The sequence below is a fragment of the Poromitra crassiceps genome (assembly GCF_964638095.1).
Source record: "Poromitra crassiceps genome assembly, chromosome: 11".
NCBI lineage: Eukaryota > Metazoa > Chordata > Actinopteri > Beryciformes > Melamphaidae > Poromitra > Poromitra crassiceps.
In genome coordinates, this window is record NC_139643.1 from 49,197,128 (window position 1) to 49,222,962 (window position 25,835).

The following is a 25,835-nucleotide window of genomic DNA, read 5'->3' on the forward strand; positions in this document are numbered from 1 at the left end:
GATGCTATGAAATAAATAGCCTGTAATCTTTTTTAATGCCACCACTGTTTCTCACTGTGCTAATAGGGGGAACACTCAGATGGGCTATTAGACAGCAAAAACAAGGGATTCTCAGGTTACATTGGATTTCCCATTTGTTGGTCTTTGCTTGAAATCATCACAGGGGGGGGGTGCAGTTTTACAGCCCTGGAAACTGGACAACAGTATTTTCATTATAATAATGTTTGACCACAATAAAATGTTAATTTGCTCAGTCATATTTTTCAAAACAGGAGGCCAATCAATCCATCAATCCTGCTGTAGCTGCCAATGTGTTTCCCAGCAGCACTGACATGGAGAGCTGAACTGTTCTTGACCTCTTGACCCGTCTTGCTCTGTCTGTCTGTCTGTCACTCACCCTCACTCTGACATGCCGCTGTCTAGCCTTCAGCAAGCCGCCTAGCGTTAGCTGCTGTCTGCAGTGTTTCGCACTGATCTGGATCCGCTGTGCAACAACTGTCACAGCGCAGCGCACTATTAAGCCAAATCCTCCGCCATCCTCATGTTTTCATGCTGGCAGGGGGAGAGGAGAGGGAGGAGGGCTGACTGAAGCGGGGGGAGAGGCAGACACACACACACACACACGGGCCGACTCACCACATCTTTTCATGCGAAGAAGCCGTGCCGTCAAAGACGTCAGTAAACACATTTTTATTCGCACTAAATGTATATTTACCACGTGTGGCTAACTTGGGAGTCAACGGATTTGCTAGAGGCGGAACAATAATAAACACTTGACTGGTTTTGCTCTGGGCGTTCGCACTGTCCTGCGATGCATTTGCTATGCTAGCTAGGCAGCTAGCTAGCTATGCTAGGTGGCTAACAGTAGCTACAACGCTGGGCTTGTTTTGCTGACTAAAACTAGGCCGAGCAACATTTACCCAAAATATAACCATGTTTGTTTTTGTCGCCATGTAAAGTGGCGTTATGTGTGATTTAAGGGGATAGCAAAACAATTCAGTTAGCGTCACGTAGTTCCTGGTAGGCTAGCACACCCAACGCTAGCTAGCTAACTGGGTTAACTCTAGCTACAAATATACGATAGCTAAATGTTAGCTAGCGGTAGTTTACGAGCTTGCAAGAAAGGTGGTTTGTTGCCATTTGTCTAGGGCCCCATCTATATACTGGACTATGACATGTCCCTGTTGCGTTGAGCCCAGATAACAGTAACACCGATAGATAGCATGGTTCCTTGTGTAGCAATCAAGATAAAGTTTCCGATCCATGAAATAGACGCATTCCCCATGTTTGGTAGGGCAAGACCAGCCTGGCATCAGCTGACCAGCTGGCTGTCTTTTGCAAACTCCTGCTAGCGTTGAAATGCACGAAATTCCCAATAACATTAGCTAGTTAACGCTACATTGGTATTGATAGACACATATATAGACAGCTGATACGCCTTGTGGGTGAGTGATTGCCATTTCCTTGTGCATTTACACGAGATACTCTGCGTTCTCTCTGCCACACCGTTATCTCATGCCGGATCTCTGTGTTGTGTTGGAATTTCAGCCCTGTTTTTGGTTTCCCAAAACCACTCCGGCCCGGGCCTCAGTCCGCGGTCTAGAGTTTGGTAGCGGGCTGCTGGAGACTGAAGCTTGGCGTGGGTCTGTGTAGCCGCCGCACTGCCTCTGTGCCACAGCCCAGCCGCCCTGTCCGACATGGGAGACAGCAGAGGTGAGAGAACACTGCACTGACTATTGAGTGACACACCTAATTAGACAATACAGGCTCATGAAATATAGTTATGATGTTAGCGCATGACTAATACAAGAACTGCATACATATTGCAAACATAAATACAATGACACAGCAAAGGTTCATCTGCTTATTGCAGAAGGTACAGAGGGAGAGAGAGAATCAATTTTGCCTGTAAACTCAGGGTTAGGCATAACACCCAAGCTGTTTTGGGCACCACCTAAACCAAATTAATCTGTCAACTCAATGTTGGTCCCCAGTGGACTAGTTTAGCTAATTTTGTCTTTGAGGTTTTTGTGTGTTTAGGCTATTTACTTTGTGCTCTGCCATTTCCAAATGTTTGTGCACAGATATGGTAATAATAATGGTCGAAAATGATGTTAAGTGCATTTTCTTTTCTTTTTTCTTTAATTGAAAAACAGAAACTGTCTTTACCCCCCACCCAGCGACACAGCATCTAGAAACAATACAATTTGTGCAATACCATTCTAATGAGTTTAGTTGTAGGCTACTAGTTGTCTGTTTGTCATTACTTTCCCAATAAGTCTACTTTCAGAGCTAGTTATTGATTATTGAGTTATTACAAAAAAAACAATAATAAAATCAGAGGCATTTGTGTAATATGATAAGAAGTAGGCTAGATACATTTATATTGTGTTACATTTACAACCGGCCCTTTGAGGGCAATCATAATGCTGAGGTGGCCCGGGATGACATTTAGTTTGACAACCCTGATCTAAGCCCTCCAGAAAGCCAGGAAAACCCTGAAACTATGTACACAATCAATTAATCAATTGATTAAAAGCCCAAATCAGACTGTATTAGTAACACAGCACACAGCTAACAAACCGAGCAGCCTTGTATCCAGTTTGAAGCTTGAACCAAAAACTATTTACTATGTAATGCAACCAAAATATCAACAAAAATAAATTGTTTCAGTCTTCTCAGGCATCAATCACATTTTTAAATGTAGTAAGTAGAGAGTGCAAACGGCTGAGTAAAATGAGGTTTCCAGTATTCCCGTCAGCAACGCATGATCTTAACGTCGCTATGATGACAACGTTACAGCAAGGCTTTTAACGTTAATATCGTTAGCCAATAGCTAACGTTAGCAGCTAAAACTTGTGAGTGAGCTAACAAGCTAATTAGCCTTCATCTCCATCATCGTCTGCATTCGCCACAACGTGCTTCCTTTTGAGATGCTCGCGCATCATACTCGTGTTGCCATGATAAGCGAGTTCAGTTTATTTAGCAGATTTTGCATTTCACACATTTCACATCATTGTGGGTGAAACGCTCCCACACTTTGGACTTACGAGGACGGCTAGACATTTTTTCTGTGGAGCTAGCTGCTTGTTTTTCCGGTGATGTCGCGTTTTCCCCGGATGATGGGTACTGCGCATGTGCATCAAAGGCCATCGCAGGCAGCAGCTTCGGCGGAACAAAACAAAAGTTTTTTTCTTTTTTTCAGCTAAAAAAAAACATGCGATGATGTCGATTACCAAATACGTCGGCGACGATTTTGGTCATCGACGTCATCGCGACTAGTCGACTAATCGTGGCAGCCCTACTCTGGGGTATCACATTACCATGACTTAATTACTAATGACAATAGTCCCCCTTGCTTACACAGATTCCCGCAGCCCGGACAGTTCGTCTGTGTCGTCCCCTCCATCGGGGCAGCGCTCCCCTCCGCTGGTTCCCTCGGCCGCGGCCTCCATGACCTCCCTGCCCCCCATCACCACGGCCGGGGTCAACAGCCCCATCAGTAGCATCGGCTCTCCCTTCTCCGTCATCAGCTCCTCGCTCGGCTCGCCATGCCTGCCCGGCACGCCCTCCGTGGGCTACGGTCCCATCAGCAGCCCGCAGGTGAGGGGGGGGGGGGGGGGGGGGTTTCTCTGGACGCACAACTCCTGTTCATGTTTCATTGTTGTTTTGCTGCATTTTCCCCACATAGCAGGTTTTTGCTTTGTGATCAAGTGTTTTTTTATGACAGTTTTCAATATCCAACCAAAGTTTAGCATTTGTATGGTCAGTGTGAATAAGAAAAGGAAATGTTCAACTGAAACACCTCCCCTACAGGCACAAAATAAATACAAATACCTTGTTGACTGCACTGACATGCACTTAATGACCTGTGAGTATGGTTAGCTCCAGGCTATCTAGGCTACAGTTTTCATACAGTTTCAGTTGAATCACTGGGAAGAGCGACCGGCTATGCTTTTCTGCAAAAATTCAAAAGCACATATACAGGATCAGTTTTTGGCAATATTTTAGCTCCGTTTTGATCAGCGTTTCCGCAGAATGGTGCCAGACAACGTGTCCGGCATGATTTCAGTTTGCCGGACAATTGGAATAAATACCGGACACATATTAGATCTGTGTTTATTGAGCTTAAAAAACAATTGATAGCAGTTTATAGCCTATAATCTCCATATTGCCGTAAATTCCCTGCACCAACCATGTTTCTATGACCGCTCCATCAAACGGAACGACTCGAAATGCAAGCTTCTGGGTTAATTAACTTCTCCGTGCCGCGCGCAGCGTCGACTTTGGTACACGCTGCCTTAGGCTCAACACGACATAGCCTATTAAAAGAACACTGGCAAGGGCTTTTCAGTTCTCAGATCAAGGCTACAGGTAACTAGCGTTAACGATAATGTAGTTTTACCTTTTCTTCCAGTTTAAAGTTAAGCAAATATTCACAGCTGCACTTGTGAAGTTTAATAGCCTATTGTCCGTTTGCAGAAAACACCACGTGTAAATCAGCTGTAGTCAGCTTTCAATTAACGCTATCGCGTCGTCATTGACAATATTGTAACGTTAGTCCCGCTTGGTTTCAGAAAATTGTTTTTGAAGTTGATTCACGTCTCCTCTCTCTTTCTCTCCCTGCATGTAACGTTAGATATGCAGGCGCGGTATCGCATTCGCCACTGTCTTCACCTGTTGAGACAGACACAGCTGCTGCTGACTGCAGCACATGCATTGAGCACGGGCAATTGTGAATTATGCGTTTCGTTGTTTCGTTCATCACATAACATACAGCCTACACTATAACCTACACATAACATACAGCCTACACTATAACCTACACATAACATACAGCCTACACTATAACCTACACATAACATACAGCCTACACTATAACCTACACATAACATACAGCCTACACTAGAACCTACACATAACATACAGCCTACACTAGAACCTACACATAACATACAGCCTACACTAGAACCTACACATAACATACAGCCTACACTATAACCTACACATAACATACAGCCTACACTAGAACCTACACATAACATACAGCCTACACTATAACCTACACATAACATACAGCCTATACTATAACCTACACATAACATACAGCCTACACTATAACCTACACATAACATACAGCCTACACTATAACCTACACATAACATACAGCCTACACTATAACCTACACATAACATACAGCCTACACTAGAACCTACACATAACATACAGCCTACACTAGAACCTACACATAACATACAGCCTACACTAGAACCTACACATAACATACAGCCTACACTAGAACCTACACATAACATACAGCCTATACTATAACCTACACATAACATACAGCCTACACTATAACCTACACATAACATACAGCCTACACTATAACCTACACATAACATACAGCCTACACTATAACCTACACATAACATACAGCCTACACTATAACCTACACATACAAATATTTATTGAGGCTATTTAATAGGAGGCGGCTGTGTGGAAATGCAACTTGAGCCTATTTTAATACAACTCAAATTGTGCTGAGAGGGGATTATTTACCGGACGTGGTGTCTGTCAGATTTTCATTTGTCGGAATTACCGGACAACAGAAACAGTGGTTTTGATCCTGGTTTGCCACAAACATGCTAACAGATATTTGAATCCACAATCTCACTACTATAATAAGATGAGTGGTTCCGCATGGCGCATGGCTCATGACCCACAATTGCTCACCTGCGTGTAGCATATAGCACATGCCTCGCGAGGCACGCTAGAATCAAAATTGGCACGGCATTTTGGGCTTTATTTGATAGGACAGTAGGCAGACAGGAAAGGTGGGGACAGAGAAGAGGGGATGACATGCGGCAAAGGACTACGGGGTGGATTCGAACCCGGGTCGGCCGCGCAATGGACTAAGCCTCTGTGGTCCACGCTCGTCCAGATGAGCATTCTTCAACACCATCTTCATTGTAGATGCTGTCATCCTGTCTTCTGGTGTGTTGATGGTTTGACTGTATCTCAATCACCTTCTGTATCCTGATCATCATGTTCCTCTTCCCTGCCCTTCAGATCAACTCCACGGTGTCCATGTCGGGTCTCCACGCGGTGAGCAGCTCGGACGACGTGAAGCCTCCGTTTGGCCTGAAGCAGCTGTCGCCCCACAGCCCCGGAGGACCCATGATGTCCCAGAAACGACTCTGTGCCATCTGTGGAGACAGATCCTCTGGTGACTACACACCTTATGTTACACACACCTTCTCTACTGCTTCATCTGTGGAGACACAGATCCTCTGGTGACTACACACCTTATGTTACACACACCTTCTCTACTGCTTCATCTGTGGAGACACAGATCCTCTGGTGACTACACACCTTATGTTACACACACCTTCTCTACTGCTTCATCTGTGGAGACACAGATCCTCTGGTGACTACACACCTTATGTTACAAACACCTCCTCTACTGCTTCATCTGTGGAGACAGATCCTCTGGTGACTACACACCTTATGTTACACACACCTTCTCTACTGCTTCATCTGTGGAGACACAGATCCTCTGGTGACTACACACCTTATGTTACAAACACCTCCTCTACTGCTTCATCTGTGGAGACAGATCCTCTGGTGACTACACACCTTACACACAACTCTTAAGGCCTAAACATGGTCGTCCGTCCGCCTCGAATTGGAGCCGTCTCGCCGTCTGGCGGCGCCAGCGAGCCCCACATGCTCGGACGCCACTACGCCTCGGACGTCACGCACGTATCGTCGCCGTGAAGTCACATTTTCGAGCAGCCCCCGTCAGCCGACGGTGCCCCCTCCCCGTAGGACGGCGCTCCACCCGCCGTCATACGGGGAGGGCGGGGCGAGGCTCTGACGGACGACCATGTTTAGGCCTTTACTTCCTGCTCCTTCCTTCTGAGGTCACACTGAATGTATATATAACGTATATAACTGTTGAAAAGTTGGTTATGTACGCCCCTAGATCCATTGCAATTTCATTGCCGTTTTGGGCATGCAACCAACTTTTTTGCTTGCATTTGGTAATTTTCTCCGGCAGCCTGCGCCTCATTTAATGTGACCGTGCAATAATTTCCAATTTCAAGGGCTGAAATGTATCAAATTCGTATTTATATTTATTGATGTTGCAATATGAAATAATTCAACATTCAAATAGCAAAAAGCTGGTCCATGGACATGTTTTAATCATTTTTTAGCCTCACCGACTGGCTTATATTGACTTCTGCTGCACGTCATGATGTATAATACAATCATGATACATTTATGAGGGAGTCAGCACATTAAAGAACACATACAGAATAATACACATTCATGTATAATAGCACTGAGAACAGGAAGGATGACATGCAAGTATTTGTATAAAAAAAAATCATTGCAAGTAAATTGTTCTGTTTACAGCACTTAACAGCTGAAACAAAGTGGATTTTGGACACTGCACATCACAACATTAATAATTCTGATATTTGCTAAAAAAAAATGAAAGTAAATCTGTGCCTTTACATTTTTACATTATTTTGACATGTTTGGTGATGCCACTCATAGTGTGTGTAACAGTTAGAATTGGCTTGCAATCCAAGGGTTATTATTATTATATTATATTATATTATTATGATTATATATTCAGAGCCCAGCCTTTCCCTATGAGAGAAATATTCTAAAAGAAGCAACAATACGAGCAAAGGAGAGTGGTAGAAGGCAGTCATTTCTTTCCCCCTGTAAGAGCAGTTGTAAGATGACTGGTCAGTGAAGGTTTCTGCATTGAATCAAATCACCTTCCCTCCCCAGGTAAGCACTATGGTGTGTACAGCTGTGAGGGCTGTAAAGGCTTCTTCAAGCGGACGGTGCGCAAAGACCTGAGCTACACCTGTCGCGACGCTAAGGACTGCCTGGTGGACAAGAGACAGAGGAACCGCTGCCAGTACTGTCGCTACCAGAAGTGCCTGGCCATGGGCATGAAGAGAGAAGGTGAGGGGGCGGGGTTTGCATGTTCTCCCCGTGCTCCCCTGGGGCTTCCTCCAGATAGGAACCCCCTGCAAAAAAAAAAGAAAAGGTTATTGCCCCACCAAAGCAGCTAGTTACCGTAAGCAAATTGACCCACATTTGGCTTGTGTTTGTTTCTCACCTTGTTGACAGCTCATCTGGCACTAATGAGGCTGAAACAGACACTTAAGAGTTGTTTGCAAATACCTCCTGACCCTGCTTTGACTTTTACTATTATTGTCCCGGCTGCTGCTTTCTTATAAGCGCCTTAAAACCCTAAAGATCACCGTAGGTCCATTTGAAGTCCATCAGTCTTAGATTATCTCGGTGCTAAGCCTCTGTCAAGAGCGGACTTGATTGTGCACCATACCATACCTTCTTCATATTAGCTCAGAGTGGACTTCCCAAAGAGCTATGTGACACCCATTCACTTTTCCCCTTACGAACCGATCGATCGATTCAGAAATCCCGATATCGATATTTTAATATAATTCCTTTTCCTGTGGATGCTTGATGCTTTAACCCTGTTAGAGTCGTGTGGTTTGGTTCTTGGCACAACGAGATTGTGTAAACATCTGTAAACATTAATATTTGTAATAATGCTACACGTTAGAGGGTTCCTTGTACAATTTACACCATCAGTTCTTTGAGAAGTTCTTTAATATCCAAGCAAAATCGGTGAGTGAAATATCGAATCGAATCGAGACCTTTTGTATGGGAATCGTATTGAATGGGGAAATCAGTGGCGATACCCAGGCCTACTAGGAGATGAATCAATGAAATGAATGAAATGTTGATATTGTTACTATGCATACTGTTAAGGGGAGAGCATTCATCGTGTTGATAGGGGATAGACAGAACAGCTGTACAAAGTGGTAGAGCGAGAGAGAGGGGGGGTGGGTGAGCCTTGTAAACACTAACCCCCTTTCTCCCTCTCTCTCGCTCTCTCCCTCTTTTTGTTTCCCTTGTTCTCTCTCCCTCCTTCTGTAGTGGTCCAAGATGAACGACAGAGATGTAAGTAGATTTGGGATGGAGGACTGTGTGTGTGTGTGGGGCTGTATGAGCGAGAGAGAAACAGAGAGATTTTGCAAAGTAGGAGCTAGTTTCAAATACCAGTGCTCAGAGATGGACCATAGCCAGTCTCCAATCAGTTCCCCGTGTGTGTGTAGGGAAAGTTTGCTGAGTAATACATCCTCCTTTTCATCACGTCCTGCTTTTACTTCCACAAAGTGACTTCCTGCACATTCCCACCACCCCGGGAGCTGCCTCGTACAGCCACACTGCTGTAAGTGCCTGGCTCAAGGGCACTCTGACAGTAGCGGGGCAGAGCAGGGGTTCCCAAACTTAAGAATGCCGCGGCCCACTTTGAAATGTGAAAATGTTCCGGGGCCAAACCCTTTAATCACAACTCTGATCAACACATGAGAGACTAAGATGATGTATATTATGTTTTTGATATTATATATTTTTTTATTTAATTAACAGAGCATGTGAACTTTGGCATGAGGGAAATTAATAATCCATCCACATACAAAAATGTAGGCAAAATACCCAAAAGCAGATTACCAAAATTTTCTCCCCCATTACTCATCAGAAGTATTTGCATGCATAACACATTTGTTGAGACAAAATCTGATGAGCAACAACAGAAGAAATCAATCCACAAGCTATTAATGCTATTTAGGCTGTGAAAAATGCTACCTGATCTGTAAAGGGGAGACTGGTGGGTACCCACTGAACCTATTTTCACTCAGATAAATTGAGCTGAGAGGTCAAGGGACCCCTTTGAAATAGTTTCCCTCACCCAAATCTGACCTATGTTTGGAGCATTATTTAGGCCCCCTAACGACAAGCTAGCATTATTATGCTTGGCCGCAAAAATCGTCAGTGTTGGCAGAGCACTCGCAGCCCACCTGCAGTACCTGGTCCACACTCTGGGAATCACTGCGGTCGAGGAAAGGTCGATTTTTACATTAAAACAGTCATTTTTGGTTCACTTTTAATGCAGTTAACCCATTGATACCTGATGCAGCATTTGCGTGTATATCCCTCATTTGTGTGTGTATCCCTTTAAGACCGTCTTAAAGGGATACACACACAAATGAGGGATACACACATGTTGGTGTTGCGCTTGTCTTCCTATGGTCCATCTGTGCCTTGGTAGTGTTGCAGACTGAAAGCAGGTGTGAAAGACGTATGAGCGGTGTGAGAGACGTTGACCTGGCCATGAATTGTTGTCTCCCTTCTCGTCCCTCCCCCCGCGTTCTCTCCTGTGCTCTCCCCCCTCGCGGCCGCCTGCCCCCCCGCCCCCGCCTCTCACCCTGCAGCCGTGCAGGAGGAGCGGCAGAGGAACAAGGAGCGTGACGGGGAGGTGGAGTCGACCAGCGCGGTGAACGAGGAGATGCCGGTGGAGAAGATCTTGGAGGCGGAGATGGCCGTGGAGCAGAAGACGGAGCTCCACGCCGACGGGAGCTCCGGCGGCAGCTCTGTGAGTAGCGTAGTATCGTTATCTTGTTTTCATAATTGTGGGAAGCCAAAAATTTGATTAATTTTACAGCCTTAATGCTATTTGTCATTTAATTAGCCTTCAATTTGTAATTTACAGTTGGGAAGTAGTAGGCCTATTGCTTTTGGGGAGGTTTTGGGAGTAAGGTGGTCCCAGAGTTTTCTTTTATTGGTTAAGTGGTCCTTGGTGTGAAAAAGTTTGAGAAACACTGGTTTAAATAATTACTCATCGTCCAATGAATGCGTTCCCTCCAGCCCAACGATCCAGTCACCAACATCTGCCAGGCAGCAGACAAGCAGCTCTTCACCCTGGTGGAGTGGGCCAAGAGGATCCCTCACTTCTCTGAGCTGGCTCTAGACGACCAGGTCATCCTGCTGCGTGCCGGTACGCCCCCAGTGTTCTGACTCCCAGTGTTCTGACTCCCAGTGTTCTGACTCCCGGTGTCTGACTCCCAGTGTCTGACTCCCAGTGTTCTGACTCCCAGTGTCTGACTCCCAGTGTGTGACTCCCAGTGTTCTGACTCCCAGTGTCTGACTCCCAGTGTCTGACTCCCAGTGTTCTGACTCCCAGTGTGTGACTCCCAGTGTCTGACTCCCAGTGTCTGACTCCCAGTGTTCTGACTCCCAGTGTGTGACTCCCAGTGTATGACCCCCAGTGTCTGACTCCCAGTGTCTGACTCCCAGTGTCTGACTCCCAGTGTTCTGACTCCCAGTGTGTGACTCCCAGTGTTGTGACTCCCAGTGTCTGACTCCCAGTGTTCTGACTCCCAGTGTGTGACTCCCAGTGTTGTGACTCCCAGTGTCTGACTCCCAGTGTTCTGACTCCCAGTGTGTGACTCCCAGTGTCTGACTCCCAGTGTCTGACTCCCAGTGTTCTGACTCCCAGTGTCTGACTCCCAGTGTTCTGACTCCCAGTGTATGACCCCCAGTGTCTGACTCCCAGTGTCTGACTCCCAGTGTCTGACTCCCAGTGTTCTGACTCCCAGTGTGTGACTCCCAGTGTTGTGACTCCCAGTGTTCTGACTCCCAGTGTCTGACTCCCAGTGTGTGACTCCCAGTGTTGTGACTCCCAGTGTCTGACTCCCAGTGTCTGACTCCCAGTGTTGTGACTCCCAGTGTCTGACTCCCAGTGTCTGACTCCCAGTGTTCTGACTCCCAGTGTTCTGACTCCCAGTGTTCTGACTCCCAGTGTTCTGACTCCCAGTGTTCTGACTCCCAGTGTCTGACTCCCAGTGTGTGACTCCCAGTGTTCTGACTCCCAGTGTGTGACTCCCAGTGTCTGACTCCCAGTGTATGACCCCCAGTGTATGACCCCCAGTGTGACTCTGTGTCTTGACTCCCAGTGTGTGACCTAGAGCTGTGCATCTTCACTGATCTCACAATTCGATACGATTCGATTATAAAAGTCTACGATTCGATTCGATTCGATTATACGATGCATCTCCGATGCATCTTGATGCATCTTAAATCGATGCATCACTTTTTCCCACAATACATGATTTATTTTTTCTCACTTTCTTTTTTCTCACTGTGTGGCTACTTTTAAAATAAAAGTGCATTTGGAATTGCATTGTATTATGATCCATAATTAAAATAAACAACTGCATGTACTTACATTCTATTTTATTTGATTATAATCTTTTTTTTTTTTTTTTTTTTTTTTAAATAATCGATTTTTGATATTTGTTAATCGATTCAGAATCGTCCTATTAAGCATCGCGATGCATCTCTGAATCGATTATTTTCGGCAGCTCTAGTGTGACCCCCAGTGTCTGACCCCCAGTGTTGTGACTCCCAGTGTTGTGACTCTTGTGATGATGATATATGATCATTTAGAATAGTCGTGCACTTTGAGACATATTGAGGATGCGTCCGTTTGTCCCGACAGGCTGGAACGAGCTCCTGATCGCCTCGTTCTCCCATCGCTCCATCTCTGTGCAGGACGGCATCCTGCTGGCCACCGGCCTGCACGTCCACAGGAACAGTGCTCACAGTGCAGGGGTGGGCGCCATCTTCGACAGGTAACACACACACACACACACACACACACTAGGGTTGCACGGGATACCGGTACTACAACAGTACCGCGATACCCTGCCGTTAAATGGGTACATATACCACGTTAATTTAGTACGGCCCTTTTAAATATGACATGAGTTGCGTTGCATCCGTTTCTCCACCGGAGTCGGTTGTGCTGACTGCAGCTTGCTCCGTCTGTCTGTTTCAACTTCCTGTGGGCGTGGCCAAGACCCCCCTCTCCTCTCACTGACACTCTCCAGTCCTCTGCTCAGCGCACAACACGCAGTGTTGCCACTTTGTCGCTATATTGAGCTACTTTTCAGACCCCCTTAGCGACTTTATTTCTCAAAAGCGACTAGCGACACATTTTTCTGACCGTGGGAAGCAACGTTAATGTGTTGAATCTCAACGGATTTTGCCTATAAATTGGTGCGGGTGCTGCTGGCTTCTTTCTCTCTCTCTCTCCTCTCTGCCTGTCTGACACACACAGCGCTTCAGTGCAGCCTCTCCTCTCCTCACGGAGAGCAGCAGCATAGGGTTTGCTTGTCATTTCTAACAGCGTACGTCCAATCTGGCGGAGTCGGCACTTAATATTACAACCATACAGTCAGATTAGAACGGCGATGCCGAGGCGTGCGGGGCGAGCCCAACCGCACGGACACATCCAACTGATCAAAGCCCGTCTGTGAATTATGTTTACAGCTGCACAGACAAAAAGGAAAAGCATCTCTCCAACAGACATCCGACTAGCTCAAAGTGCGACAGGTTAGCGAATGTGATACTGGTAACGTCCTTAAATAAGTCAAGCGAGTGGGATTTTATTTTGTGACAAGCAAACTTTTTTTCCAGCGTGGGAGTTTGATGAGGCAATTAAAGAGATGAGGCTATTAAAGGCAATGAGCGCCTGAGGTAGGCTTGAGTCATGACGCTGTTTAAAAGCCTGAGGTAGGCTTGAGTCATGACGCTGTTTAAAAGCCTGAGGTAGGCTTGAGTCATGACGCTGTTTAAAAGCCTGAGGTAGGCTTGAGTCATGACGCTGTTTAAAAGCCTGAGGTAGGCTTGAGTCATGACGCTGTTTAAAAGCCTGAGGTAGGCTTGAGTCATGACGCTGTTTAAAAGCCTGAGGTAGGCTTGAGTCATGACGGTGTTTAAAAGCCTGAGGTAGGCTTGAGTCATGACGCTGTTTAAAAGTGATATGAGGTTGCAAATTGTAAAATGTTAACTGTGCAAAAAATCACATCCACTTAAGTACAAGAGACATCAGAATATGGCATACTAGGGGTGTCATGATACACTAATTTCACGATACGATACACGATATTGGGTTCACGATAACGATACGATACGATATTTTAACAATATTTTTTTTAACAAAAGTAAATAATTTTTATGTATTTATTTATCATTTATTTAACCATGTGAGTCCCGTTGAAATCGAAACCTCTTTTCAAGGGAGCCCTGGGAAAATACTGGAAAAATAGTCTTTCATTTGAAATACACAAAATACAAAACAAATGCTGTTTTTGGAAATTGTTATTATAATAACTAGAAAACAACATGGAAGATAATGCTTCTCTTGCAATAGAATGTGTCACAAACTAAATGTTTGTTGCATGGTGAAAGAAAAATAAAGTATACAATCTATTTCTTAAATAACTCATGCTCAATGGTCCCTAAACTTATGTAATCTTATGTACCCCTTGAGCTGTTTTGCCATGCCAGTAGTAGTCTACCCCCTCACTCATGCTAAATTTGTTCTATTATTATTCAGGAGCATTTTTTTTTTCCTTTTTTTTACGATATCATTTTTTTCTGACGATATCGATATTGTGACGTTTCGATATCACGATATATCGTGCGACGAAATATCGTGACACCCCTACCGCATACCATGTAAAAGCTTTAATAACGCTGACAATGATTTTAGAATAATCCATGATTAATGTTATATTAATTGTCAAAAACTCACCTACATGTATGAACAAACAAGAAAACACATGACACCACATAATAAACTACCACCACCACGACCACATGCGTTTGATTGTGAAAAATAATAAACATAGCCTACATGACAATAACTGTAAATCTGGCACTTATTGATGAAACTCAAACTCAGATTTATACCAAAGTAGACTGAACAGAAATGATTCTATTCTGCGCTCTACTGAACACATTTCCTAGTTTTATTTAGTCAAATTGGATGCCAGCAGAATCAGCACCAACTCAGTTGAGGCAGCCTTCCCTCCCAGCTATCTTTGAACACCACAGAAAGTATGATCAAAAGATTCATTTTAAGTTCCATGTTGTGTCATCCATTATTACCCTTTTCCTGATGTTTTAGGTTTTTGCCGTGGTAATGTTTAAGTATCGATATCGAGATATTTACGCAAGTATCGGTATCAAAGTCATAATTTTGGTATCGTGACAACCCTAACACATACACACACACACAAACACACACACACACACACACACACACACACACACACACACACACACACACACACACACATACACACACACACACACAGATACAGCTGATGTAAACACACCAGGGAATTCCCCAACATTCCAGCGGGAAGGGTTCCCCAACTTGGTGGACGTCACGTCCTGAAAAAATATCAACTCATCAGTATATCAATTCAGAGTATGATGGGGTTCCTACACAGGTCTTGAAAGCTATACAAAAGAATGTGATATTTTCCAGGTCTTTATATGTTTGGAAATTACACAAAATAGTTTGGAAAAAATATAATTGTTCAGTCCCAATATATGACTGTGATCCCCCATCTCACCTATTATGTTTGTTGTGAAGAATAATCGACATCTCAAAGAATGTTATTGTGCAGCTGATAGCAAATTGAAACACTGCCCAAAATCTACAAATCCAGTCAAGAACTTGAAGGAAAATACTGGTGTCATTTAGACTTACTGTATAGCCAATTTACTACTCTCTATGTCTTGTTTACATTTTCCACAAATATTTTGCAATGCATATTACCATTATGTAATTAAATATTTTAACACTGACTCGCTTTTTGTTGTTTTTAAAATACAAACTTTATGTTGTGTAATCTATCTTGAGATTACCTGCTGTTCTGCCTAACAAAGATGCCCCAAGTAAGAAGACGTATAATAATAAAGTTTATTAGCTGGCGTCATGTGTTTCTGGGGGATTATTTCCTGGAAAAAGACTTCAGTTCCTTCCTGTGGCTGTCAGGTGGTGCAGAGCGTCACAAAATTATGATAAAACAGAAAGCATGACCAAAACAAATCAAGTCCTCGTGTTTATTACTGTGATGGATTCTCTCACTCTGTGGAAGTTCTGCTTCATACGGTACAAAAGTTCTGCTTCAGACGGTACAAGCGTGAATGGCGGAAGAATGTCGTCTTCTAAAGGAGGAAGACGAGCGCTCCACCTACGCCGACTCTCGGCAGACGCCACAGAGACTAAAGGAGATGGGCAAACTACAGCACAGACTTAAAAGAACAAAACACTGGTATTTTCCTTTAAGCTCTGGAATGTTCAAATCAAAACTGTGTAGGAACCCTGATTAGATGCACCTGTATGGAATATTAGGGCTGCCTACTGTTTTCATGAACCCGAGTGACCAGGAGAAGACTGGTAAAAGCCACACATGGTTTCACCTAGTCTAGTAGTCTCTCAGGACAGTCTATCTCTTCTCCACAATCTTCAAATGCTCCTGAGACAGTCTGCACCTCCGCCCATTCAAATTTGGATGGAGGAAGTTGTCATCTTCCAAAGGGAAACCCCCCCCCCCACTTCAGACCAGTTCAGTTTGATGGTATTCGACCAATCACAAGTGGGGAAATGAGCGGATACCTGCCTTCGATGGTATTCGACCAATCACAAATGAGCAGAGATCCCGCCTTATTTTGTAAGTTGCGGGAGCCAACGAACGTGTCTGTCTTGAGACACTGGGTTTCTCCTGATGAATCCACATTGAAGATGAATGAGAGAGGAGGAAGAACTTGTAAAGCCTTGAGATCACTGATGCTCAGATTGTACAAAGTTATTGTTTCACTGACAGAAATGCTAGTCTCCTTCATACACATGTCTTCACACATGGCTGGCTAGCTATGTTTCATTCTTTCACTCTTGGTTACTCATTCTCTGCACACACTGTGGTTGATTGTCGGTCATGGTTTGGGTTTGTTTGGTCCAATAAGTGGGTGCCATTTCACGAAGGTGAGCGGTGCTGTGTCCTCCTCTCTGACTGGCTGCAGCTGCCTTCTGTGTGGGCTCTGATTGGCTGAGAGACTGTTTCTGCTTTAGTACTGCCTGTAGGGTGACCGCGCATGCTGGGGAGGCTGGCGACTAATGCTTAATAGAGCCACACACACACACACACACTCTGGATAATGTAATGACAATGGTGGTGGGGGGGGGGGGGGGGGGGGGGGGGGGGGGCAGGGGTAATGATAATATATGCTAATTTAATATGCTAATGCTAATATAATAAAAGACATCTCATTATTACATCAACCAGAAATTATTACTGTAGAACCGGTGTAACATTTTAGAATTATGTAATTATAATACTGACTAAACAATCAACTCAAATTATTACATTTGTGGTGTTCTGAATTTGAATTGTTACATTCTAGAATCAAGATTATCAATTAAAATGTTACACCCATTATGAACTAATGAATGCCGGTTAATGTAATGATGGGATTACATTATCCCACAATACATTATTACATTATGACGTTTTATTACATTTTCAATCCATTCAGAGGGACGTTTGTTTTACGTTTTGTCAGATTTTCACAAATGATTATTACATTATCCAACATTTCTCCTTTCTCTTTTTTCTTGCATTATCCGTTGCTACACCCATCTCGAGTAAATCCATGCAGACAAAACTGCAAATCCGGTTTCTTTCCACAAACCCCCCAACTCCATCACAAGGTGTCACTCCACTGTTAATTACACAGTAAATACATTGTTACAAAGCCATCATTTCTCCTAGAAATACCATCAGGGTTAAAGCAAAGCTAACTGGGCTCGCAGCAAATGGCTCCTTAACCCATTGATACCTGATGCAGCATTTGTGTGTGTATCCCTTTAAGACTTCAAGTCTTAAAGGGATACACACACAAATGAGGGATATACACGCAAATGCTGCATCAGGTATCAATGGGTTAATTTCCCTCTGAGTTTTCCTCATCTCCTCATGGCTCTGCTCTCTCCTAGCAGCAGGCTTCTGTTTCAGCTTGGCAGCAATCCGACCATATTCATCACAGAATGAATTGCAATTTTGAAATATCAAAAATGTGACTTCTTTGTGGAACGCAGTACTTGAAGTAGACGTTTCGCACGAGATTAATTGCAGCTGTCTAGCTAAACAAGTTTCCGTAACTTTTTTAATTCGGTTTGATTCCCTCGTATTTTCCATCCCAGAAATTGCTTTTAGCTCTATTTATTAATTTTCAATTGGGGTTTAAGACAATTATATCCCACATTAACATTTAGTCTAACAGCTTTTCTCTAATCATAAGCTTAATTGTTTTTTTTAGAGATGAATATTTTCTTGTGTTACTATGTACTTATGCTTTTCTGCTGTCATGGAATTGGCTCAAGCAATTTAACATAACGCCCTTTCTGCTGATTTTAATACGGTAAAGCCTTTGTAGTCCTTGGAAAACTGGAGTACATTATCTTAGATCAAGTGCAGTACTTTGTAAATATGTTAAGAAAAGTGAAATATACATATTATTAATATTGGTATTATTGTGGGCATCCGGGTAGTGTAGCAGTAGATCCCCTGCCTACCAACACGAGGGTCGCAGGTTCGTGCCCCCGTGTTACCTCCGGCTTGGTCGGGTGTCCATACAGGCACGATTGGCTGTGTCTGCGGGTGGGAAGCCGGAATGAGGGTATGTGTCCTGGTCGCTGCAAGGGAACTGGTGGAAATAGTGTGATCCTCCCACGTGCTACGTCCTGCCGGTGAAGCTCCCCGCTGTCAGATGAAAAGAAGTGGCTGGCAACTGCACATGTATCGGAGGAAGCATGTGTGTGTCTACGGCTCTCCCCAGATCGGCAGAGGGGGTGGGGCAGCAGGGGGAATTGGTCGAAGTACAAATGGGGGGAAAGTCTGAATAAATAAATAAATAAATAAATAAATAAATAAATAAATAAATACAAATATTAAGGAAGGAGCCATGCCAGTTGCTTTCATCATCTAAACAAGGATGAGGAGAACAGTTCCATGAAGTTATTTTTCTAAGCTTTACTACATTTGTCTCTGAGTCTATATTTATTTATCTTTCCATAAATTATGCCCATGAATTCAGTAAACTTCCCATAAGGCCAGCAGCACTTCTTGGTATGTCACTCAGAAAGAGTCACACACCTGGTCCTTATTGGTCCACATTTTATCATTTGTATTTCTAGTACAGTATCATTATTTGGCTACCAGAGAACATTTTGGGCCCTGGGGTGAAAAATATCAAGAATAAATCCCATGTAAAGTTTTTGTTTCTAACTGTTTTTAAATATTCCAGAAACTATTTGAACATGGTCTAACTTTAATCTGTACAGCTGAAGGGCTCAGAAAAACAAGACAGGACACTGTAATTAATGAACAACAATGTGACTGTGTAATGACATTGTAATAACACGTTGTGATTGAATACACAGGGCGCACAATGCCGAGGTTGGGGCCATATTTGACAGGTAATGACGCCACAACACAAACACTCACCCCTCCTCTTGAATCAACATCAACACACCAACAAACACAGAGACACTCAAAGGGCTGTGGCTTTGCTGGGGAAGTGATGTTAGCAGCAGGATGTGACTGTATGCTGGTGATGTGACTGTTGTGGTTTTGAAATGCTCTGATTCGCCGTTGAGCCTTCTGGAGGCGTCGTCTGCCCAAGTCACTGTATCTGTGATGATGGGAGGTGCCGACACCAGTTACCCACAGGCTGGGCGTGTCCCAAACCTCCAGAAACCACTCCTTTCCTCCACTAGCTCCTCCTCTTCTCTGTGACCTGGGGAAATGGATGTTGGACAGCTGTTCCCTCCCCAGGGAAGTGCTTAGTGGTAGTGAAGGAGGGGAGGAAAGGAGGAGTGAAAAGGCTTTGGGACACTCCCACTCTCAATCCACCCACCCACCCCCAACTCCCCTCCTCTCACTTCCGAAGCTAGGTTTCTACGTACAGGCCCAGGGTATCCGTTGGTCCAAAGTAAAATCAATTCTAAAAAGTATAAACGTGTCTTACACATTTGTTATATTATTAGGTCTTATTTTTTCACCGTTTCAAAGGGCAGGCACTTTCAAAAAAATACCTGGCAGGTGATTGGATGAAGCGTCTGTCTATCACGGGCCCCCTCTCTCGCTGGGACCCACCCGTAGCTGCCTCATAGGAGGACACTGATTGGTGGGAACCACTGGTGGTTTGGATTCAATCCAATAGATTGGAGCGTGGCAAAATGCGTTTGTCGTGAGATCATGATCTCATGATCTCACGTGAATCCAGCGGTCTCGAAAGGTTTTGCCATCTTTGTTTTTTGTTTGGCTCTTATATGGGTCTCAAATTGAATTCTAGCTACATTAAAAAAAGGCCATGAAGCCTTAAATTGGGCTCGCTGAAACCTGTAGATATCCTGTATGTAGCCTAATAGCTTAAGCGATAGTTGCATCAGATACTGTCTATTGATACACTGCTGTGTATGTTGCCTGGTTTGGTTATTTGTCTTGGATTTTGAAAGGTTTGTCCTGAATGAAAACCAATCATATTCTGACAAAGTTGTAGGTGAGGAGAGCTGTGTGTATTTGTTCACATGTATCTCATGTTTCAGTGCGTATTTCATGAGGCAGGACAACGGGAGTGGATTGAAATTGTGTCGATGGTTATATATTGAAGTCAGGGAATGCATTATTCAGAACCAGGCACTTTCTAATATTTGCTGTATTGTTTGTGCAATGCTTGGGTCTGTTGCTCTGAACACCTTGAACCGTTTGCTGTCGCTTCTCAGTTCTGATCCTCGGAGGACTCCTGGTTTTCTATCCAGCCAGCTAGTTAGCTGCATTCACCTGGGATCTCAGGTGTGAATCACTTCCTGGTTAGATGGCTAGAGTGAAAACCAGCAGGCTCAGTCTTGAGTCCTGAGCACCACCACTGAGAACCACTGATGTGGGAATTTACCATTGCACCTCATTCTCTGGGTGGACCAACATCTGAAGGTGTGTTTGGACTTGGGAGAGTTGAAGTCCCCGAGTGGCAGCTGAGGTGTGCTTTGCCCTGTGGGTGTCTGACCCTCCTGGGAGGACAGGGAGATATATAGTGGATGATATGACATGAAGACGTGGAGGGAATTAACCTTTTCACTCCACAGTATTTGGTAGATTTCAAAATTCACCATTTTAATAAATTCTCAGCTCTTCCATTTGATGATTGCTTACCTGCCAAAGTGATTAGAGTTTGAAAAATAAAATGACAAACCATAACCGGTTGGTTACAGTAAAAACAAAACAAGTCACTAAATTCATACCACCAGAAGCTGGGACCCGAACATGTTTGGATAAAAAGTCCTTAATACAATAAGCAACCATATGTGATTATTGAGTCCGCTACATGTCTCTCTCTCTTTCCTCCTCTTCCGCACGTCTCGTCCTCTTGCTGCTCTGCTTGCCTCCCTCTCTCTGACTCTCTCTCTCCCTCCTTGCCTTTTTCGTCTCCTTCATCCATCCTTCACTCACTGGTCCACTTACTCTCTCCTCCTTTCCTTGCCTCTGCTTCTTCTGCAGGGTTCTGACAGAGCTGGTCAGCAAGATGAGAGACATGCAGATGGACAAGACGGAGCTAGGATGCCTTCGAGCCATCATCCTTTTTAACCCAGGTACACACACACGCATGCATACACACACACGCACGCACCCGCACACACACACACACACACACACACACACGCACGCACACACACAAGCGCACGCGCACGCACACACACAAACACACACACGCACGCGCACATACACATGAACGCGCATGCACACACACACATAAACACGCACACACAAAAACACGCACACACACACGCACACACACACGCGCACGCACACACACACGCACACACACACACACCAGCGGTTCTGGAGACAGGCACCTTATGGGGGTTTCATGCCCTTAAGCTCTGTGAAATCTGTGTTTTAGCTGTAACTGTACAAAACATTTTAAGATCCTTTTTCTATTCCTCATATCTGTAACTCTATATTTGTCATATCCGTGGCAAAACCCTCAATAATCAACACAGATTTGAGTTAAAATGGCTCAGAAGGTGTGGGGCCCGTTCCTGGAATACTTCCTGGAATACTTCCATAACCTCCAGTCGAACTGAGGACCTATTCCCTCACTCGATTTTATGTTAGACATCAATTCTCCTGTCTTTTGTCTTTTTTGTATTCGTTTATTGACTTCCTGTTTATATTTTGGTCAGTTGACTATATGTCTTATATTTTTCCATTTAATCAAATGTTCAATAAAACAGTCACTCCAAAAAAGTAAATGTAAAATGTGTAGTAATCCCGTGCAGAGATGGTGTGAATGTCCTTTGCTTGTGTCCTCAGATGCTAAAGGCTTGTCCAGCCCGAGTGAGGTGGAGCTGCTGAGAGAGAGAGTCTACGCCTCTCTGGAGTCTTACTGCAAACAGAGATACCCCGACCAGCAGGGCAGGTATGCCACGACACACACACACACACACACACACACACACACACACACACACACACACACACACACACACACACACACTCACTCACTCACCTGGAACAGTACCCACAACACAGCTGAAAAGCTACCTGATTTACAGAATATGTCAGCACACCTGTAAAAACATACTCAGTCCAGGTGTTACCACACACAAAACCATGACAGGAACTCAAAGAAAGACAGACAGCAATACAGAAGACAGTCCGCTCCAGAGCAAAAGAGCAGATCATCTCAAGATGTTCTGCTCTGGAGACTTCCCTGGCCATCAAGAGGAAGCAGACCTTCACATGTCAGGATACAGGACATACTGTGAATGAACTTGGAGGGGCAATGAGCAACAGAATCCAGTGGCAACAGGTGTGTCTCAGATCTCCAGGGCACTAGAAGGATGATGATGAAAACACCATCATTTAATTTACAGGAAGTGAACACAATGAGAGAATGTAGAAGCCTGATCCTCGCTGTCAGGTGAAAAGATGCGGTTGGCGACTGCACATGTATCAACGGGGGAGGGGGGGGGGGGATGTAGAACGTGATAAAAACAAACGTTCATGTTTATTTTTCATAGTTTTTCATAGTCAATATTACACATCTGTGGGTATGAACTCGTTCCCCTCTCATCCGTCCCTCCACTATCCAGGTTTGCCAAGCTCCTCCTCCGGCTCCCAGCGCTGCGCTCCATTGGTCTAAAGTGCTTGGAGCACCTGTTCTTCTTCAAGCTGATTGGTGACACGCCCATCGACACCTTCCTGATGGAGATGCTGGAGGCGCCCCACCAGCTGACCTAGAGGAGCCAGGTGCGCTCCGCTCCGCTCCACTCCGGTCAGGATCCGATTCACACCGGGATCTCCAACGCGCCACGTTGCGTCGCAGGCTCGTCTCCTAGGGGCCTCACTCACTGCAGCACCTGCTGGTCCTAATGTACCGGCCCACACACATACACACACATACACACACACACACACACACACACACACACACACACACACACACACACACACACACAGTGACATTTTAATCCCCTACACACATGCACAGACTATAAGACACAGATCCTGTCTCGCACACACACACACAGACACACACACACACACACACAGACACAGACACACACAGACACGCACACACACACAGACACAGACACAGACACGCACACACAACGAAACATAAGCTGAGATGATACGGCTCTCAAAGACCGTATGCTGTCTAACCCACACAAATTGACACACTCTCACACACACACACACACACACACACACACACACACACACACACACACACACACACACAATCTTTTCCCATACTTAGTTTTCCACCATAGGGGTTCAGACTCATTGAAATTATATCCCCTCTTTATCACACATATACAGTCAATGTCTTAATTTGATGCTAAGTTAGCCTTCATCTCCCAGTGTTTTTATTTCCCTCTGTGATAACTGCTATATAGCTCCCGTGTGTTTACTTGGGTTCCATGGTCACGCCGCTAGCTAGCTACATCTCTGTATATTATAGCCAATCACCAGCCGGGTAGTTGTTCATGTATGGGTCTAGTTGAAAATCAGGTGCGTAGCATTTCAATCAACTGTCAAACCGTCAAAACGACTTCACACTTATAATTGGTCCGCAGGCGTCCCTGCAAAGGACAGGCAGGGATACGCCCCCTCCCAGTGAGCTTGTCCAATCCCGTCGAAACCTTTGAACATTTGATGCTTTTTTGAATATTCGTGCTGAAACTTGACTGAGTTTCTACTTTGAAGTACTGTACTCATGAAATGAGAGCTTTTTTTCCCAAGGCATTGAAATCCAGGAAAAAGGGGGTTGTGGGCCCCCCCCCGCCCCCCGCCCCGCCCCCCGCCCCACCCTGATGCGCACAGCGGGCTTTGTAAAGAAGAGGAATGACTTGAATTGTAATGTTTTCTCTCTTTTCTCTTTTGTTCTTTTCTCTATTTTCGGTCGTTGGCCTACCCAGTCCAAAATGGCTGCCATTCTGGACTTCCTTCTTGAGGCTCCCATGAAGTACAGCTTCATGCGGGACAACATAGTATTCGTTCCTGTTTTACTAATCCCCGCCCCCTCACTTTGTTTTACTAAGCCCCACCCCCTCACTTTGCCCGTGGTCATTTATGCACTTTTGTGAGTTGTAACTGTGTAAATCTTCCTGTTTCTTAGAAGTGATCATCCGTTCTTATTAGACAACTAGAATGACATTGAAGGTACTACGTGTAGGGTTATCTCGTTAATGCATCACTGTCCAGTCAAGAGGTGATGACTTAATTGCAGCGCTCGTTAAAATAATTGGCTTATTACCTGTACGGACCGGTAAGCAGGGTGGGGAATTAACGTTCCCCACCAGGCAAAATGTGCCAGGTTTTGCCCGGTGGCAGGTAGGTTTGTCTGTTGTGGTTCACAGGCTCCGCTCCGTTCCATAAATCCATTTGGCTGGTCAAATGTTGGTGATGGATTTTGGCACCTACAAGTCTCTGTGAGAGGTGGGGAACTGTCCTGCTGAGCTTTTGGGACAAATCCAGAGGATTGTGGGTCAGCCTGTATCCATTTGATGGCCTAGTGGTCAGATGGAGCATCATGCAAACACGAGGTTTGAATAGTCTAAATGTTGATATAAGATGCCAAAAGTGATTTTGCTTCTCAAATCATCGGAACTAATAATCATGATTAATAATTGAGACCACAATATCAAATCGGATTATCAGTCAGACTGTAATTTTGCAGCCCAACAATAATGGATGATCACATTATTATGATTATGATGATGATTATTAATAATAATAATATTTTTTATTATACTAGAATGATTATAATTTTTTTGTTTGTTTTTAGTATTCGTATGACTAAACCTTTGCTGCCATCATGATGCATCACCTTTACCACTGATTTGTGGCTGGAACAAACTGAGCACCTGTAGTGTGCCATACATACATACAGTGATGAAATGGGTCAGTAAGTTATTAACGGGCGCCCTACACGTACTGCCTGCAGCCTACTAACCTTCAGTGTGTGTGTCAGCTCCAGTGCTTTGCAGCCTCTGTACAGTGAATGTTTTGGATCAATGTAAATACAGAACACATGTTCAGCGAGTCCTGCGGAACCAGCAGGTTAACACGATTAGCGATGAGAGCAGTCTGGAAATGGCCTGTTCTCACAATCATAATACTGTATATCAGTTATGTTATGCAACGGTATCAGGGAGCACATCAGAAACATGCTCACAGTGTGGAATAGACACACAATTTAAACTCCCTATTGTTGTTAACGCGACATGAGTGTGGTTTCTCTCCCATAACGACGTGGTGGAGTTGAGCCGTTGAGCCCGGGGGCCTAAACCACACCTCGCCTCCTTTTTCTTTTTACTTCCTGTTATCTCTCGGTAACTGATCGTCTTGATTCGATGACAATGGCACTTGTCGTTTACTGTGATTGGACGGTGTGCTCTGACTCCTGGGCGTCGCGGTTGGAAACGCTCGAATGCAGCAGCTACGCCGTGACCAGGATGTTGAACGCAAACTATGAATAAAAAGCCATGCTGAGGGTGAGCAGTACTGGGC

General features: G+C 44.5%; 1 protein-coding gene across 2 annotated transcripts; it reads left to right on the top strand.

Annotated features, from left to right (window-relative positions):
• The first annotated feature begins 1,645 nt into the window (after positions 1-1,645).
• Positions 1,646-23,174, top strand: LOC310785254 (retinoic acid receptor RXR-beta-A). 2 transcript variants are annotated; one of them, XM_083646260.1, is made up of 12 exons: positions 1,646-1,713; positions 3,368-3,603; positions 6,073-6,229; positions 7,810-7,989; positions 8,995-9,018; positions 10,332-10,492; positions 10,765-10,894; positions 12,398-12,530; positions 19,199-19,234; positions 21,315-21,406; positions 22,131-22,236; positions 22,913-23,174. In XM_083646260.1, the coding sequence occupies exons 1-12, from the start codon at positions 1,698-1,700 to the stop codon at positions 23,058-23,060; spliced, it is 1,419 nt and encodes a 472-aa protein (XP_083502386.1). In that variant the 5' UTR covers positions 1,646-1,697; the 3' UTR covers positions 23,061-23,174. The 2 variants fall into 2 exon arrangements, with proteins under 2 accessions (XP_083502386.1, XP_083502387.1); XM_083646261.1 differs by lacking the exon at positions 19,199-19,234.
• Positions 23,175-25,835: the final 2,661 nt, after the last annotated feature.